The sequence below is a fragment of the Archocentrus centrarchus genome, chromosome 7, assembly GCF_007364275.1.
Source record: "Archocentrus centrarchus isolate MPI-CPG fArcCen1 chromosome 7, fArcCen1, whole genome shotgun sequence".
Lineage (NCBI taxonomy): Eukaryota > Metazoa > Chordata > Actinopteri > Cichliformes > Cichlidae > Archocentrus > Archocentrus centrarchus.
The window spans coordinates 22,972,872-22,991,046 of NC_044352.1; the positions used below are offsets into that span (position 1 = coordinate 22,972,872).

At 40.6% G+C, this 18,175-nt stretch overlaps 1 protein-coding gene across 1 annotated transcript in view; it reads right to left on the reverse strand.

Moving 5' to 3' along the window:
- Window positions 1-283: 283 nt before the first annotated feature.
- The window catches only part of cntn3a.2 (contactin 3a, tandem duplicate 2), a 52,553-nt gene continuing 34,661 nt past the window's right edge, over window positions 284-18,175 (reverse strand). The window contains exons 15-23 of the mRNA XM_030733502.1: window positions 14,058-14,216; window positions 9,609-9,758; window positions 9,438-9,508; window positions 8,555-8,789; window positions 7,985-8,094; window positions 6,272-6,458; window positions 1,557-1,669; window positions 1,256-1,424; window positions 284-381 (exon numbers count right to left, since the gene is read on the reverse strand). Coding sequence (XP_030589362.1) covers window positions 284-381; window positions 1,256-1,424; window positions 1,557-1,669; window positions 6,272-6,458; window positions 7,985-8,094; window positions 8,555-8,789; window positions 9,438-9,508; window positions 9,609-9,758; window positions 14,058-14,216 — 1,292 coding nt within the window. The remainder of the gene's footprint in view (window positions 382-1,255; window positions 1,425-1,556; window positions 1,670-6,271; window positions 6,459-7,984; window positions 8,095-8,554; window positions 8,790-9,437; window positions 9,509-9,608; window positions 9,759-14,057; window positions 14,217-18,175) is intronic.

Below are 18,175 nucleotides of genomic sequence, written 5' to 3' on the forward strand. Positions count from 1 at the left end.
ATCTGTATCATTCTAGAGTCAAAAAAGAGTTGAAATGGAGCATTGTTCCCAACCAGCAAAAGTGTCAAAACAGACTTATGTAAGGAAAATTAAGTGTCTGACAGCACACTCTACTCTTGTGCTGCTGCATACTTGCAAAATAACACTGCAAAGAAATATGCGGGACCTTAAAAAAAACAAACAAAAAAAAAAAACAAGAAAAAAACCTTGACCACTTTCACAAATTAAAGAAAACAAAAAAGCCAATACTGAATGCTGAAAAACAGAGCCGAGCCTGTTTGTGTCACAACCATGACCTGAGTGAGGATATTGCGATGGTGAGGAACAGGGAGAGGGGGGAGATATCCACACTCCAGGCTCTGGAGCCGCGGGCGCTCATACCTGGGACAAAAGAAAAGAAACGAGGTAAAAACACTGCAGCTGACATCCATCGAAAACACACATTCTTAGCCTTAAGTTTAAATTCTCTGCTATGTCAGCTGCTGAGAATAACATGCTTACATTGTCAAAACATAAAATATGCATGCTGACGTTTCATGGGGGTACTTAAATGTGGTGAAAACTCATTTGTGTGTTGGCTTTTAAGTGCACTGGTAAGTAAAAAATGTATTAGGGGAACTGAGGGTAAAGGAGGCAGTTTGCTTCCATGGCTCGTTTCTCACTGCATAATACACTTGATACAGATGACTTTACTGGACACCTCATTTCCTGCTTCTGTGGGAATGACCAGCCCATTTTTAAAAAATGAAATCCAAAAGAAAAACCAGTGTTGAATTCTTTCTCTCTCAACTGCTGTTTTCAGGGATTCAAAGCAGAATTTCAACAATGCAAAGTAGCATTTAGGGCAGAGGAACAGCCCCGCTGGAGTCCCACAGGACAGCAGTAGCATCTAGCCAAAGCGAGTCTGTGACAGAGATGGATTGTGTTGCGTATTTCAGAAAACTATAAGCACATAAAATCCCAGTGAGGGTGGGCTGGGGCTGTGGGTAATGGTGGGTCAGAGGAGGACAAAATGTCCCTGTCAGATTGACAGTGTTAAGTGACTTTATTTACAAAAATGGGCAAAGAAAAGAAAAGAAAAAGGTCCCAGTGAATTTACATGTCAAATTTTGGCATTTGTCTGTTCCTCTGGAGCATGAGGGCAGCAGCATATTTTAAAGGGGCCTTAATAAGTAAAACTCAGATTTTTCTTTGAACCTTCTATTTTTGTCCATTTAACCGCTGCAACTTAATAAAACATCAACATCGAGCTTACTTAGTTGGTGGATTCTTATGGGATCTGAGGCCGGCCCGAGTCCTCCTTCACTCAGTGTCTGAACAAAGATGATGTACTCCTCGTTGTCCTCAGGGAGGCTCAGCTCTGCCGTTGCATTGACCGTTGTGAGCGTGCTCACCTCTTTGTGTCTCTGTCTCCTGTATGACAGCTGAATGGAGAACAGAAATAAGGTTGAAAATATGTCTTCTACCACCATAACTTAAATGTGTATGCTCCATGGTTACATTCAGGCTAATAAATTCTTAGTTACTGTGAAGAGAAGTGAGAGAGTAAAACTCACTTGATAGCCAATAACTTCTGATTCTGATTCCATTGCCACCACAGGTTCCCAGTAAACAGACAGCTGAGAGCCCATCAGGTTCCATCCTACATTCAGTGGTGGCTGGGAAGGTGCTGTGTGATATAAAAATTATGAATATAGTTCCACATGTCAGTGCAGAAACTTTAGTGTCATATTACGGTATAACCCTAATTCCCAAAAAGTTGGGATACAGCAAAATGTAGATAAAAACAGAATGCAATGATCTGCAAATCTCACAAACCCATATTTTATTCACAATAGAAACATATTAGATGTTTAAACTGTTTTACTATTTCAGGAAAAATAGCTGGTTTTGAATTTGCCTCTCAAAAAAGTTGGGACAGGGGCGACAAAAGGCTGGAAAAGTAAGTAGCACTAAAAAGAAACAGCTGGAGGAACAATTTGCAACTAATTAGGCTAACTGGCCACAGCTCAGTAACATGATTGGGTATAAAAAGAGCATCTTAGAGAGGCGGTTTCTCAGAAGTAAAGATAGGCAAAGGTTCATCAATCTGCAAATAATTATTCTGTCATGGAAATCAGTGCATGGGCTCAGGAACACTTCCAGAAATCACCATCTGTGAGTGCAGCTCGCTGTGCCATCCACAGATGCAGGTTAAAGCTCTATCATGCAAAGAAGAAGCCACACACTGATCAAGCGTAACATTATAACCACCTGTCTAATATTGTGTTGGTCCCCCGTTTGCTGCTAAAACAGCACAGTTTAAAAGTCTGCATCTCTGATGGTGGTGGTGGTGGTGGGGTGTATCGGTGCCTGTGGAGTTGGCAGCTTGCACATCTGGAAAGGCACCATCAATGCTCAAAGGAATATACAAGTTTCAGAATAATGCATCCCTCACCTTATTTCAGCTAAGCTACATGCTGCATCTATTACAACAGCATGTCTTCATAGTAGAGGAGTCTGGGTGCTGACCTGACCAACTGAAAAAATTTGGCACATCCTGAAACTAAAAATATGACAGAGAAGACCCAGGACTGCTGAGCAGCTAGAATCCTGTATCAGACTCTCCCAAAAGTCCAGCAGCTGGTGTCCTCAGTTGACAGATGTTTACAGACTGTTATTATAAGAGAAGACAATGCTGCACAGTAGTAAATGTGCTGCTGTGAATTAAATATGGGTTTATTAATATCTGCAAATGATTGCATTCTGTTTTTATTTACATTATACACAGTGTCCCAACATTTTTTTCTTATGGGATAACACTACTTAAAAAATTTGAATTAAATACTATTACTAAACTACACTCTCCTATACCCCACTTGGAAGTGCGAATAAAGTGTGAAAAAACAGAATGCAAAGGTTTGCAAACTATTTCACCTAAATGTAACAGAATCATGTTGATGGTACATGGATCTGTTAAATGGCAGGTGGCATCTCTTTAATTCCCACTCCTGCACTACAATGCCTATTTTGGCAGTAAGTAAATTCAGTGAGCAGGTAACACCTCCTGGGAAATGCAAGTTGCCAAGGACAATAAAAGCAAAGCTCTGCAGATTGTGACTACAATCTGCAACAAGGGACTGATGGATCAAGGTCTGGTTGCACTGAGTCAAGAGGAAGCTGTGTGCTTGGAAGCAGAAAACACATAAGTGGAGCAGGCTGCTAACTAAGTTAAAGGCTACCAAAATGAGGTTGACTATTCCTTTGCTCTTTTTTTATTTTGGCCAACTTTTGCTCACAGGACATTAAATCAGACCTGCTCCAGCACATGTACAAAGCAAACTAATGGTGTGTAAAAAAAAAAAAGCTTTATTCAGGTTAAGCACACTAATTTGCCTCCTGCTGTGGACTTGAAATTGCCGGTATTGAGATGATGACTTTGTGTTTGTTACATAAACTGTTGCTAGTCTGTGTTCCAGCACGTCTTTCCTCTCAACCACTCCAACAAATCTTCATATTCTTGCTTTAAATTAAAACTACTGTGTCAAATGTGGAAAAAAAAAATCATTTAATTCTGGTGGTCCAATCACCTCTGTGGCCACAGGTGTATCTCTGAAAGAATGGGTCGCTCTCAGGAGGTCAGTGAAATCCAGCATGGTACCGTGATAGGATGTTACCTGTATAACAAGTCCTGTTGTGAAATTTCCTCACTACTAAATATTCCACAGTCAGCTGCTAGTGGGATTATAACAAAGTGGAAGCGATTGGGAACAACAGCAACTCAGCCATGAAGTGGTAGGCCACGTAAAATGACAAGAGTTGGGTCAGTGGGTGCTGAAGCGCATAACATGCAGAGGCCACCACCTTTCTGCAGAGTCAATCGCTACAGACCTCCAAACCTCATGTGGCTTTCAGATTAACTCAAGAACAGTGCACAGAGAGTTTCATGGAATGGGTTTCCATGGCTGAGCAGCTGCATCCAAGCCTTACATCACCGAGCACAATGCAAAGCATCAGATGCAGTGGTGTAAAGCACGCAAACACTGGACTCTAGAGCAGTGGAGACGTGCTCTCTGGAGTCATGAATCACGCTTCTCTGTTTGGCAATCCAGTGGATGAGTCTGGGTTTGGCAGTTCCCAGGAGAACAGTACTTGTCTGACTGCATTGTGCCAAGTGTAATGTTTGTGTGGGGTGGTGTGGGGTTGTTTTTCAGGAGTTGGGTTCGGTCCCTTAGTTCCAATGAAAGGAACTCTTAATGTTTCAGCATACCAAGACATTTTGGACAATTTCATGCTCCCGACTTTGTGGGAACAGTTTGGGGATGGCGTCTTCCTGTTCCAACATGACTGCACACCAGTGCACGAAGCAAGGTCCATAAAGACATGGATGAGTGAGTTTGGTGTGGAAGAACTTGACTGGCCTGCACAGAGTCCTGACCTCTACCTGACAGAACACCTTTGGGATGAATTAGAGCGGAGACTGTGAGCCAGGCCTTCTCGTCCAACATCAGTGTCTGACCTCACAAATGTGCTTCTGGAAGAATGGCCAAAAATTCCCATAAACACACTCCTAAACCTTGTGGAAAGCCGTCCCAGAAGAGCTGAAGCTGTTACAGCTGCAAAGGGTGGGCCGACATCCCTATGGATTAAGAATGGGATGTTACTCAAGTTCACGAGTGTGAAGACTGACAAGCGAATGCTTTGGGCAATATAGTGTACTCAAGTGTTTTCTGCATTCGTTATGAATTTAATGTATTTTTAAAAAGTTTCAACGGGGGCACATTTAACAACAGTTTGCAAGCGTTTGGGAACAAAGGGAAAACAGTTACCACAGTCTTAAAAATTATACATATATTTTTAAAGTTTTAGCATTAAACAGAATTTCAGCTGCTCAACAGCTCTGACCCTTGATTGTTGTACTTTCTCCAATTCAAATTTTTTTGAAGGTGTGACCACCAGCAGCCTCCCAGTTTAGACTCCATGAAATGAGCAAGACCTTTTCTTAAAAAGAAGAAAAGAAAAGAAAGACGCCATCAAGTTGGCAGCATAGGTTGATTCAAATCCTGTATATACCGTATTTTCCGGAGTATAAGTCGCACTTTTTTTCATAGTTTGGCTGGGGGTGCGACCTATACTCCGGAGCGACGTATATGTGACATTTATAACACATGAACCAAAATACTCCAGCCACTTGACATCTCCGTGAACTGCAGCTTTAAGGCAGTCTTGCGTAACCTGTGGGCGCAGTGGATGATGGATGGAGAGCACAGCTTAACGGCAACTGGGAGAATGCACCACCCAACTTTCCTGGAAGTCATTGGATGGATCAAGAAAACATGGGCTTCAGTGACAAACCATCCTGTTGGGATTCAGAAAGGCTGGAATAATTGGAACTGCAGCTGACGACGAGTCTGACTAACGCGACACAGAAGAGGAAGCGGCGCTTCGTCTACGGAGTGTACGGAATTGTTTAGAAGTGACACCGAGGATGAAGAATTCAATGGATTGATGGTTTGGTTAACTTGTTAGTATGTTCTTTATGCTATGGTTATCTGAATAACTTAATGTTACGTTAACATACCGAACACGTGTTCGTTGTGCGTCATGTAGCTGAATGTGCTACGTTAGCATAACGTTGGCGTAACCGTGTTCGTCCTGTTATTTAATCCATTATTATTTTAAATTGCCGTTCAAGATGGAATTTCTGCTCTGGGTCTCGGATTCTATCACCCCCCCCCCCCCCCCCCAAAAAAAGGTGCGACTTATAGTCCAGTGCGACCTATATATGTTTTTTTCTTCTTTATTATGCATTTTTTGGCTGGTGCGACCTATACTCCGGAGCGACGTATAGTCCGAAAAATACGGTATATAATTTTCATTAATACTTCCTACAAAGGTGTACTAGTTACTCATGCCAGGTATATGGCAACTATTTTCTGTATATGTTCCAAAGATCATGACCAGCTCCAAACTGGGTTTCAGCCTTTCCCCCTGAACACAGAGATTTCTCTTAATCTTTCACTATTTTGATATGTTGCCTTTGTACAATCATCCTTTAAACATATAGTCTTAAGGGCTTACAAATCATTGCATTCTGTTTTTATAATTTCACACGCTGTCCTAACCATTTAGAAGCACACATGCATCAACACACGTTAACGTTCCCCAGCATTATTGGAAAAGCTAAAAATAGACTTCAATTAAACCACTAAACGTTTCCACGTCTGCATTATAAGCAGTGCGGTCACAAAATCAAACCCCCCGAGCAGCAGTATTGTGTGCTGCGACTTACGTGGCTTTTTTGTGGTGACATTGATTGCAGGGAGGAATGGACCGGTGCCTGCTGTATTGAAGGCGCTGACTGTCAGGAAATACTGTGTATTTCCTGCCAAGCCACTCACTGTGGCCGAGGTTTGGTTCCAAGGCACTCTAACTTTCCCCATGGTCTCTGGTTTAGTGTCATCTTCCCAGTAAGCCACCTATTTTGAGAACGAGAGCACATCATTTGGGATAGAAGAGAATGGCTTTGGATAGGAGCAAAATGTGTACATTTGTACTTTATGTATTTTCTAACCCATGCAGCATAAAAGGCTACTTGTAAATATGTTACACTTGATGTCTTGAAAGAATTGTGATGCTTTTAAATTATAGCCTTTGATCGTATCCTCTGAAGCAAGATCACAGTTTTCTTTTTCCTTCCCAGCTAGATATTTGATATCTGACATTACAAATCCTTACAGCTCTCAGGAATGCGTCAATATTATTCGCATACCCGCGGAAGAAAGGCACATAACGTCCAGGAGAAATGAATGATCATTCCCCTTGTTGATTAATCAACCGATATTGTTTGCACACAATAATTCATCATTGAATTATTTAAATGCCAAAAAATTAATAAAAACAATGTCCAGCTGAAGGTAACACTGTAAAAATGTCCCAACAGCACTTAAAAAAAGAAAAGCGGCAAATATTCCCAAGTCTTTGTGCTTAATGACCGAAACTATTCGTTGATATTAAATTACCAATCAATTCTTTTGTTGTTGTTCAACTAATTGTTTCAGCAATACCTCATGGCTTTGTAATGTGGTACTATATTTTTTTTCTCTAATGGAAAGCTGCCTGATTAAAAATTGCTTTTAAACAGTTATGCTACAGATTGAGTGCCAACTAAAGTTATTTAAAAGAAGCATAAGAGATTATTTTGTTATTATCCAAACCATTAGTCTGGAAATGAATGATCCCAAATGAAATCCTTTCAGGACTCATTCACTTTTCTGTCACCGTTATTCAGTGTTTGACATCACAGAGGCAGCTCAGATATAAACAGCCAAAAACACACACACACACACACACACACACACACACACACACACACACACACACACACACACACACACACACACACACACAAAAAGTACTACTTTCCCAGATGGAGATATGGAAACAACTTTGACTTTATTGAGCAAAAGAATAACAACATCTTTCATTAAAGCCCTTTGATCATCCTGATTATTCCATCAGAGGCATGCAGACGAGGCAATCAGGCTGTCCTAGTTTTTAAAGGTAATACACAACGAAATCAGCAGTTCTTGGTTTGAAATGTAACAGCTTAATGTGTTACTCAGGAAAAGTAAAAACACACCGGATCTAGGATCGTATTGCTGCGGTGCCGCATGTATTTCTAGAGCAGCATTTCTCAGTGCCACGACACGAGGTCTGGTGTTGCTATAATGATACCTCATGAATGACAGAAACATGAAAAGGCATGTGGACAGGCAATTTTCTTTTGTTCTCTTGAAAATGCTCCGACATGTTTTCCTGTCGTGTTGCCACAAAGAACTGTATAATTTTGGCTATAACAGTCGGCCAAGTGAAACAGCCATTTCCATGGCGACGCAGAGTTTGGAAGTGATGGTTTTGAGGTACAACAGGGGTAATGGCGAGCATTTGAATTGTGTTGCGTGTGAGTGTGATTTCTATTTCCATTTAAAAGAGTAAAATGTACCTCATAGCCCAGAACCCTTTCAGGGATGAAGGAGAGCGCCTGCCAATTCACCTCAATCTCAGAGGCTGAGACACTTCTGGCCCTAACTCCCGCTGGCTTCTCACTTGGCTCTGAAAACAGACAACAGGGAGACTGAGCTCTGCCGCCGTCTTCCAACAGCACAAAAACGAGCAGAACAAATCTCTTCAATTTTTACATTTATAACTGTGCGCATTCTTTTGATCTCTACTCAGATGAATCATCACACACAGGTGCTGCTGGTAAATTGACTAACACTACACTACTACACACAGACCCCCCCCCCCCCCCCTTCAGCACACTGAGAGGTAGCATAGATCTAAATGCCAACCGGTTTTTACTGTGGCGCAGCCATTTAAAACAGCAGTGATATTTGGAGGCAACCTGCCTATTCGTATATAAATGTGTTACAGAGGTTTCCCACGATTTGCACCTTTTTCATGTAAAGTGGTTTCTGCAGGTTTATTTTGCTACTGATCATTTTTAATCTGATACAGTAGACGCATTAAAAAGGAACTTTGCTCAGACTCTGCTCACGTTCACCCCTTTTACCTGTCTCTGCAGAGTAGATGGTGACCACGGGGCTGAAGGGACCCTGTCCTTTGCTGTTGTAAGTGCCAACCTTAACATGAAACGGAGAGAAGGGCGCGATGCTGTCGTTGCGGTACACATAGCGCGATGCGCCAGGGGCGGAGGTGGCCACGTGAGTCCAGCTAGCTTCTCCGAAGGCTCGGAAAGCAATGATGTAACCAAAGCTCTCACCATTCTGTAGTTCTTCGGGAACAGGCTGAGAGTGAAACACAAAACTATAGTGATATTAAAACATATACAAACCACTCACGTTCACACCACCACCGGGCTCACACAGTCACCACCGTCTCTCATAATGTCAAAAAAAAAAAAAAAAAGTGCATGACCTACAAATTGCTTTTGCGACCCACCTGATGAAATAAAAGGATCAGTAAAAATGCCATTTTAAAAACATATGCTTATTACAGAGCATCTGTGCAGCTTTTAAAATGAAAAGTTATTCCGTATATAATGAAAGTGGAAAACTCCAGTGATGAGATAACAGAGAAAGTAATGACTTCTACAATACCAGCTTTGTTTTTCTTCTATCTGACTCCTTACTGCTATGTTTGAGCGCTGTAGATTTGTCTGAACAGTAATTCATCACAGATCCAAGCCACGCAAATGAGAATATCTGTCAGATTTAGTCTTCTGTTGCATACACCGCTGCTGCCTTACATGGAAGCAATTTGAGAAATTACAGCGACGACAGACTCCCATTGACCTCAAATTTATGACACCCACAAGCAAAACAGAGCAGGTGCTTTGATTTAGCGAGAAATATTTAGAAGCTCGTTCAAGATGAAAACGACACTGACTCTGGGCACTTTGAATAACAGACTAGAGCATAAGACTGATGATTTACCTCCCACGTGATAACCAGTTCATATCTGCTTCCACCACCTCCACCCACATCACCTGGCACTGCATCTGGAACTACAAAACAGAGACCTTGATCACATTTCAGTATAAAAATACATATATAAAACCGTAAAAGACAATTTACAGCATAAAAAGTGAAATCAATTTGCTGTACCTGCATCCTCTGTCCTGGTCTTGACAGACACAGGGCTGGGTTCTCCAACACCAACGCTGTTTTTTGCCAGCACCCGAAACTCATACTCAACCCAGGCATTGAGGTCCACCACGGTGGCTGTCAGTGTGTTCCCATCGATTATCTCTGGGACTAGAAGTAAAAGAAAACATCGCAGACACAAGTCTTTGCAAGAGCCTACATGAATACAAGTGAATAGCTACAACTAAGGCAAGAGAACAATTACACACACACACACTTTAAGCAGTGTAGACTGGTCAATAAAGTGTTGAATGCAAGCTGGTTTTGAGTCTTGACTGTGGAGAGTGTTGCTTCTTACGACTGAGGATAGTGGATTTCAAAGGACAAAGGAAAGTAAATGGTTTAGCTGTCAGCCCTGCTGTCTACAACAGTGTCTTCCTTGATAGTAACACTGAGGGAGCCAATAAAAAAAACCTACACACATTGGCTTGAAGTGCGCATTGCCATTTGTTTGCTACTTGGGTGCAGCACAAACACAGCTATGGTGGAAATGCATACTCGTTGTGATGTTCTCAACTGCATTATACAGTTATACGGGAAAGCTGTCAGCAAACAGTTGCCTATTTACGTCTCCAGCACATACAGCCCAACATTAGATCTCATTAGTAGTTTAGTTTTTCAGTTGTGCTGATTTTCAGTCTTTTCTCTTCTTTTAGCTTTTGCTCTGCTCTCAGCTAATTTCTGAGGAAAATATCAAGCTTTTTAGAAGTGATTTTTTTTTCACCACATTCACCAGGTAGTTTGGATTCTTTTTGTGAAAAAAAAAAAATCCATTAGAACCATTTCACTAAAATTACATGACTGTTGCAGCCATCGCTAATGAGTGTTTAATGAGATTAGATAATAACCAATGAAGGAGATGCAGCCCAGAAAACCAAAACCAAAAGAAGCTTTGCAGTCCAAGTTATGAGTTTCATATGAATTCACCATGTGATTATTTTCTGTCACAAATTAGTTGCAGGCTTTGTAAAAAAATTGATTACATGAAGTTTACTGTGAACCAACTTGATTTTATCCTTGCACTTTCTCATTTAGTCCAGACTGTAGCAAACTTCTATTTTGAAAGAAAAAAGCAACTTTTAAAAAATAAAATCTGCATAATATGCGTTCAAATGTAACTCAGTTTGAAATTCACAACAACAGTTGCCTCAAGCTGCTTTATACTGTAAGGTAAAGACCCTACATTACTAGAGAAAGTCCCAACAATCAGATGAACCTATGAGCAAGCACTTGGAGACCATGGGAAGGAAGAACTCCCTTTTAACAAGAAGAAACCTCAGACAGAACCACGACTGATTAGGAGTGATGGGAAAGAGAAGAGAAAAACCAGGGCACAGAAAAAACATGGGCTTGGGAGAGAGAAAATAATACTTTTGGTAACAGATAAAAATTTGCCTTTAGGCTCCCTCCAGCTGATTTAATATTATTATTACTATAAGTCTTACCTTAAAAAAAAAAATCAATAAAACAACTGCAAAATATGCACAGAAAGGCTGGTATCTGCCTTTTACCACACAAACTTAAATTTATAAAAGTAAATCGGTCACAGCAGATGACCGCTCCTCCCTGAGCCTGGTTCTGCTGGAGGTTTCTTCCTGTTAAAAGGGAGTTTTTCCTTCCCACTGTCACCAAGTGCTTGCTCATAGTGGGTCGTTTTGATTGTTGGGTCTCTCTGTCATTATTGTAGGGTCTTTACCTTACAATATAAAGTCCCTTGAGGCAAATGTTTGTTGTGATTTGGCGCTATAAAATTGAACTGAAACTGAATTAAAAGAAGAACATGCATAGCTCCTGCATTATTCAGACCAGCAATATCAGGGGTGCGCGTAGATCTTTTCCTCTCATTTTTCTTCTTCCTTTAATATTACTTGTACAGCAATAGGATGTCCACTCAAAAAACTGACATCATTTTCTCGCTCAAATTTGAACAAACTGTGTAAAAACCAAGTTTAATTTGTATTTTTTTTCTTTCAGGTTGAAGAATGGTGTTCACTAAAAATGAAAAGGCCTTTTGTGTCTTAGAATATGCTCAAACACAGTCAAACAAGATTGTGCAGCGTGCGTTTTCAAGAAAATTCAATAAAAATGCACCAACTGGAAAGCAGACTTGGACATTGACTGTAATGTAAGACAGGCTACAGCGTGTTTGGCAGGAGCTGGACTACCGACTTGACGTGTGTCGTGTCACAGGTGGTGCGCATACTGAACATTTGGAAAGCTTCATTATAAAATCTAGAGCCCTCTGAATTTGTTGTTTGAATTTTGACAAATAAATCTTGTTTCGTTCAACATGAAGCCAATTTCATTTCATTTGCCTGGGACATGTAGTTACTCAGATATTTAGATCTCAAATGTTGTCAATTTTTCTGGGACACCCTATATTATGAAACCCTTTGGAAAAAGCTGCAGCTATGTGTAATGACTGGCTGTCTTTCTGTTAACTTTTTGCTTCTTGTCTGTAGTGCCATTTCTTTCTTTGTTTATTTTCTACTTCTGCTAGGGTCGTTTTACTCTGAACTTAACAGAGTTGATAGCCTCAGTTATTATTATTATTTTTTTTATTTAGTGGATTTGATGCTGTTTGTGATTCCAGAACTGAGGGTACCAAATAAAACACATTTCCTTTTCTCCACTTCTCAGATGAGCGTCTCTGTTTCACATTCTGTGAAATTGCTTGTTTGCTGTTTTGGTTCTTTGCTACGTCCAATAACTTCTGGTGCAAATAGCAATTTTATATGCAAATGATGTTTTCATCCATTCGCGGCTGTGGATGGGAGTAGAAATCAGGCTTGTGCAGATGCTTCTGGACCCAGCTGTGAGAAAAGCAGACTTGACTTGAAAAGATGAAAAGGACACTGAGTCTGACTTAGCATGAGCACACATAAGGTCATCAAAGTGCCTAAAATGAAAAAAAAAGTACTGTGCGAAAGCCTTGATTCACCCCTCAGTTCTTTATATTTCCTTCATTTTCACTCCAGTCCTTGGACCTGACCATTTACAGAAGAATGGGTTTTTTTTTTTTACACCTCTTATCACTGACCTATGAATCACTTCAGCATAAAAAAGGTGCCTAACTCAAGGGATGAACCAATGTTGTGTCTTCAATTTAGCAAAGAATCAATTTTAATTTGACAGGCAAGAAACAGGAGTTTTGCAAGGCGAATCCTAAAGAGCTATTGGCTGAAAACATGGTATATAGCTCAGCATGGTGTGCAGTGTGTTGTTAAAAAATTTAAGCAAATTGGACAAGTGGAGGACCAAAGAAGTGACAGGCCTAAAAAATATATCTACAGCAGATGAACAGTATCTGAAAGTCACATCCTTAAGAAACAGGAAAAAAATCCAGCAGAGACCTGACAGATGTATGTGACCCTTCAGCTGATCCAGCTACTGTTCACTGAAGCCTCATCAGTGACTATCAAGAAGCTATTCTTGAAGAGGGAAAATGGGGAGAAAAGGCTGAGGTATACCAGCCATTACACAATAACTGGACTGAAAATCAGTGGAAACAGGTCTGATGGAGAGATGACTCCAAATTTGTCAATATCTAAAAAGGAGGTCAGGAGAGAGGCACAACAGTGAGTGTCTGCAGCCATCTGTAAAACACGGTGGAGGCTCTGTCATGGTTTGGGGCTGCATTTCAGCCAGTGGTGTTGGAGATCTTGTCAAAATTGATGGAATTATGAACACAGGAAAGTAACATCAGAATTTGATCCACCATGCAGTACATCTGGAAAGTGTCTGACTGGCATCATTTTTCAGCATGACAAGGATCCCAAACACACTACCAATGCAGTAAAAGCATACCTGGACAATGGAACACTATCAGTCATGGATTGGACCCCCAGAGTCCAGACCTCAACATTACTGAATGAGTGCTCGATCATCTAAAGGCAGCCAACATCCAAAGAAGAGCTTTGAATGGCCTTCAAGAAGCCTGGAGAACTATTCCTGAAGACTACTGAAAGGAATTACAAGAAAGCTGCCACAGAGAGTTCAGGCTGTGTTGAAGATAAAGATGGTCACACCAAATACTGACTTTCAAGCTGGTTAGAAGTGTACAAACTCTTTTTGCCTTATATACTGCATTTCCATGTATGTTTGAACATATTTCAATAAACTGTTTCCCATTTTCGTAGCAACATTTGAAGAAAATGAGGGGTAGCTCAACACTTTTGCACAGCACTGTATATAGGCAGCAAAGAAAACCTCTTGGTGCCTCGAGTTAGATCACAAATCCGTACTATTTCTACCGTCTCCAGAAACTTTTCTCTAGCTGACCCTATACTCTGACCTCCCTGCCAACCGGGTTAAGAGAAATAAGAGCATCTCCCCGTGGGGATCTGTGAATTATCTGAATAATATCTCATGTGCCATAAGATGAAAATTTATCTTCAAGTGCTGCGTCACCTGTGTTAACCCTCTGCCAGCCCACAGTGAAGGGAGTTCTGGTTTGAATGAGGTAATTGGTGATGGGGCTGCCGTTGTCTCTGCCGGGGCTCCACGCCAGCTGGGCTGTACTGTCTGTCACCTCCTCCACCGTCACAGAGTCTGGAGGGCTGGGTGGGCCTGGCTCAATCACAGGAACAGATATTGTGAGGTATTCGCACATGCAGAGGCACAGATGACGCTACAGAATGTGGACGTAAATGTGTATACTGGCACATTCTGCAAGGAAAACATGACATTTAGTCGCGCGCGCGCACACACACACACACACACACACACACACACAAAAAAAACCCATAACGCACCAGCCAATATCTATATCCGATATTGCTCTATAGCCTTCATATCTTTCAATCAACATCAGCAAGAGAACATTCTGAAAAAGCTTTCAGCTGAGAAGAGGTAATGCCCTTCACAAAGTATTAAAAGTTAATTCAAGATTTATTCTTCAATATTCACCCAACTTGTAATCCTTCCCTTTCATGGTCCTCCTGGTAATTGATCGATGAAACAGCAGACGTAAGTGGATGCAGGGAGTCAAATTAAAAGGTAAAAGATGAAAAAGGGCCCTCGCAGCCCCAAGGAAACAGAGTTTTATCATTTATTTTTATTATCCCACCAATTAAGTGGTGTGATGTTTTACTTTAGTTTGATCTACGGGTTCCTATTCTAATGAAGGTGTCAGCTCATCAGAAATAATAGACCACTAGAGAGCTGTGAGACAGACCGCAGAATAATAACGCCCCTTGCTCTGCTCGCACTCCCCACCGGCTCTGAAGTGGTTTCTAATCTGAAGCAAAATATACTAATTATTAAAGTGTAGCATGATTATTTTAGTAAACAATCAATTCTGTGGAAGCACAAATCATTTTGTTTTTCTATCTCCCACAGCATGCATGTAAAAGTCTTTATGTAGAAATAGTAACTGCTGGGCAACATCCTTTTGTTTACTCGAGCCTTGGATGTTACTGCCCTCGTACATTTGGCCTTAAAACCCTGGCTTTAGAGATATTGATCTTTGTAAAACTCATTAGTGGCTATTGATTAAAAAAGAAAAAACTTTAATACACTGGCCTCATTAATACATATTAATAGGACACACAATCAAAGATCAATTCCTTATCCTCTTAATTACATTTCATTGGCTGAGGCAAGAGGCTCCTGTTAGTGTCTCAAGGGTGTTCAAATAATCTGTTATTAATATGGACAGACTATCTGAGCTTTCATTGTGAACTTGTCTGAGGGAAAATTAATAACTGGCTGTATTTACTGACACTGCAATATTATTCTGATCTTAACTAAATATTACCCAAATTCTTAAAATGCACCACCGCACATGCCAGACGTGAATCTAAAGACCAGCATGCTGGAGCGGGTTGAACTAACAGTGGTAAAACGCACCGTTCTGAAGTGTCACATCGACTGTCATGAGCTGTATTTCTCTAAAAACTCTCGGGGATAATGATGATGATGCAGCTGTCAAACAAGCAGAAGTGTTCCCCCAAGTGGTTCGAATGCTAATGACTGTGATATTATCCTTACATTGTGACCTTCTCCAGAGCCACCATCACCACCCAGTGGAGTGTTTGTTAGGCATCACGGAGTGGCATCTAAAATGCTTTTTTTTTTTTTTTTTTTTCACAGCCATTGTGAAACACAAGAACCCAGATGATCACTCAAGAGTCTTTGTGTCAGGAGCGATTATCATTGACCTTCAGCGCTGCGAGAGGAGAGGAGCGAAACCCGACTGTAAATAACACCCCGCAAAATTATCGAGCTGACTAATATACATGATTGTAACAATATGTCTGATGCCAATAAGTCCAATGATCGCTGCTGCTGCTGCGAGCATAAATGTCCATGTGTCGCAGAGACAGAATCCCAGTGAAAAGAGACGTCTTGCTGTTGTTTGTCTTAAAATTAAAATATATTTTTTTTTTTTTTTTTAAAGACATGCAAATGCAGGCACTGGGGGAAGCTGGCTGCGCTTTCATGTTTCCTCACCTTCCTCTTAAATTATACAGCCATGCAGAATGGTTTGATCTTATTTGTCAAGGTTTTGAGCTATTTATCTCCAACATTTCGGCATCCTCCTCAAAAGAAAGGAGAGTGAATTTAAATTAGAAGAAAGAACACTTAAAAAAAAAACAAACAGCAGATTGAGTCTCCCCATTGCTTTAAATATTCAACACAACATGGGACGGTTTCTTTAGACAAATTAGTTCAATTAAAAACAAGGACAGACAGGGACAATTTTTCTGGGAAGATGAGAGGTGGCAGAAAGTGTATTTACTCAGGAATTTTATTTAAATAATGAGTTCCTTATTCTATAATTGCCCCTTTCGATGATTATTTTGTTATTTCAACTCTGCTACATTTCAAATGTAATGCTAAATAAGCTTTTTCGTGAGTTCAATAAGGGACCCTCTGCTCCTCCTGCTGATTTGGACTATGATTACTATTTTTCTCTTCCATTTTCCCACGCTATCAAAATCAGCTCTTTCTCAATTTCCGATGTCACTACTTTTCTCCAATTAGCCCCAAGTCACTGTTCTCACTCTGCCTGTCAGGCTGTCTATCGTGAATCCTTCCTCCATTTCCACAGGTTGTCCAGGGTATCTTAACTGAACTCAACTCTGCTCCACCATCACCAGGGTGTAGTCCTGTCACTATCTCCCACTTTCATCTGAGACTCAGCTCTTTGGTTCTTATCAGATTTTAACAAACTGCAAATACTTACTTTTGCATGCTCTTGTTTCTGCAATACATTTCCTTTCTTCCAAATTCTTACTGAGTTGACATGTAGCTATGAGCCACAACAGCTTACAGCTAAACTGGTGGCAGTCCAGAAAGAACTATTACCCTATAATTTCACAGGAAAACAAATAAAATTACATTTTAATATATAAAATACAGTTTTTTGGAGAATATAAATTTAATGCCATGTGATTTCAAAACATTTTTAAGGATTCCCAGCCATGAGACTGTGAACCACTGAACCAAACTATATTATGGTTAATAAAAATGGCAAAAATTACTTCAACTATAACTACTTTAATTGTAAACCACACACTGATGCTCCAATAAAACTGTCATTAGTCCATTTTTCTGCCAAGCTACTATTTTTACTTTTTAGTGATGATGCCTTTTGTAAACTGACTATTTCTACCACCACTGCATTTGCTGCTTTTTCCTCAAGTGAAATGTATATTCAAAATCCGGTTCTTGTCCACTGCACCGGTGTGGCAGGAGTCATCTCGGAGAAACTCGGTGTAAAACCTGAGCACGTAGGTTTCGACTCTGCATGGTGTCTTAATGTTTTGTATGTTGGGACGTCATAGCTTGTTTGCTGAATTGTTCATGTGCTATTTACGGTGCTGTACTGTTTAAGGTACTTGTGACAGATATAAAGGCAGTGGGGGTTTCCAATCTGGATAAAAAGTGAACAAACTGCTGGCACTGCACTGCAGCATGTCTCAAGTTGTCCGGAGTGGTCTAAAAACAACAAAAAAACTTTTTTTTTCCCTACCCTCCATGATTTGTTTCCTGTCCGCCTCTTGCTTTGCCACCCAGAATCTGAAGCTATTCGATCCAAAGTTTGAGACATCTGTGACAGCTGCCGCGAGCAGGAAGTGTAAATAATGCACACTCTGAGTCACATTCAAGCTTGTCTCCAGTCAGGAGGCCAATCCATTTCCCTGGACTTGATATTGCTCCAGCTGGATAAACAGCATTACTTTCTATTTTTCTTCGTCCGCAGTCATTCGTAAAGAAATGCTTATTAAGAAGAGCTCCTACATGCCAATTTAAATCGCAACTGGGTATCCTTACAAGATAAAGTTATGGATCCAACCTTTTCAAATCTTGACACTAAAATCATCCCTCACCTCATCTGACATTTAACATATTTGGGTAGTGTCAATTTGCTGCGCTATTTGGCGTATTGATCACACCCCGAAACATCTCTCCTCCAACTCCATGAGCAACACAAACACACCGCTCCCTGAAATAAATAAAAGTTATTTTGTTCTGCCAAATGTAGCTCTCGACAATAATGTCTCTCTGGAGCTATACATACT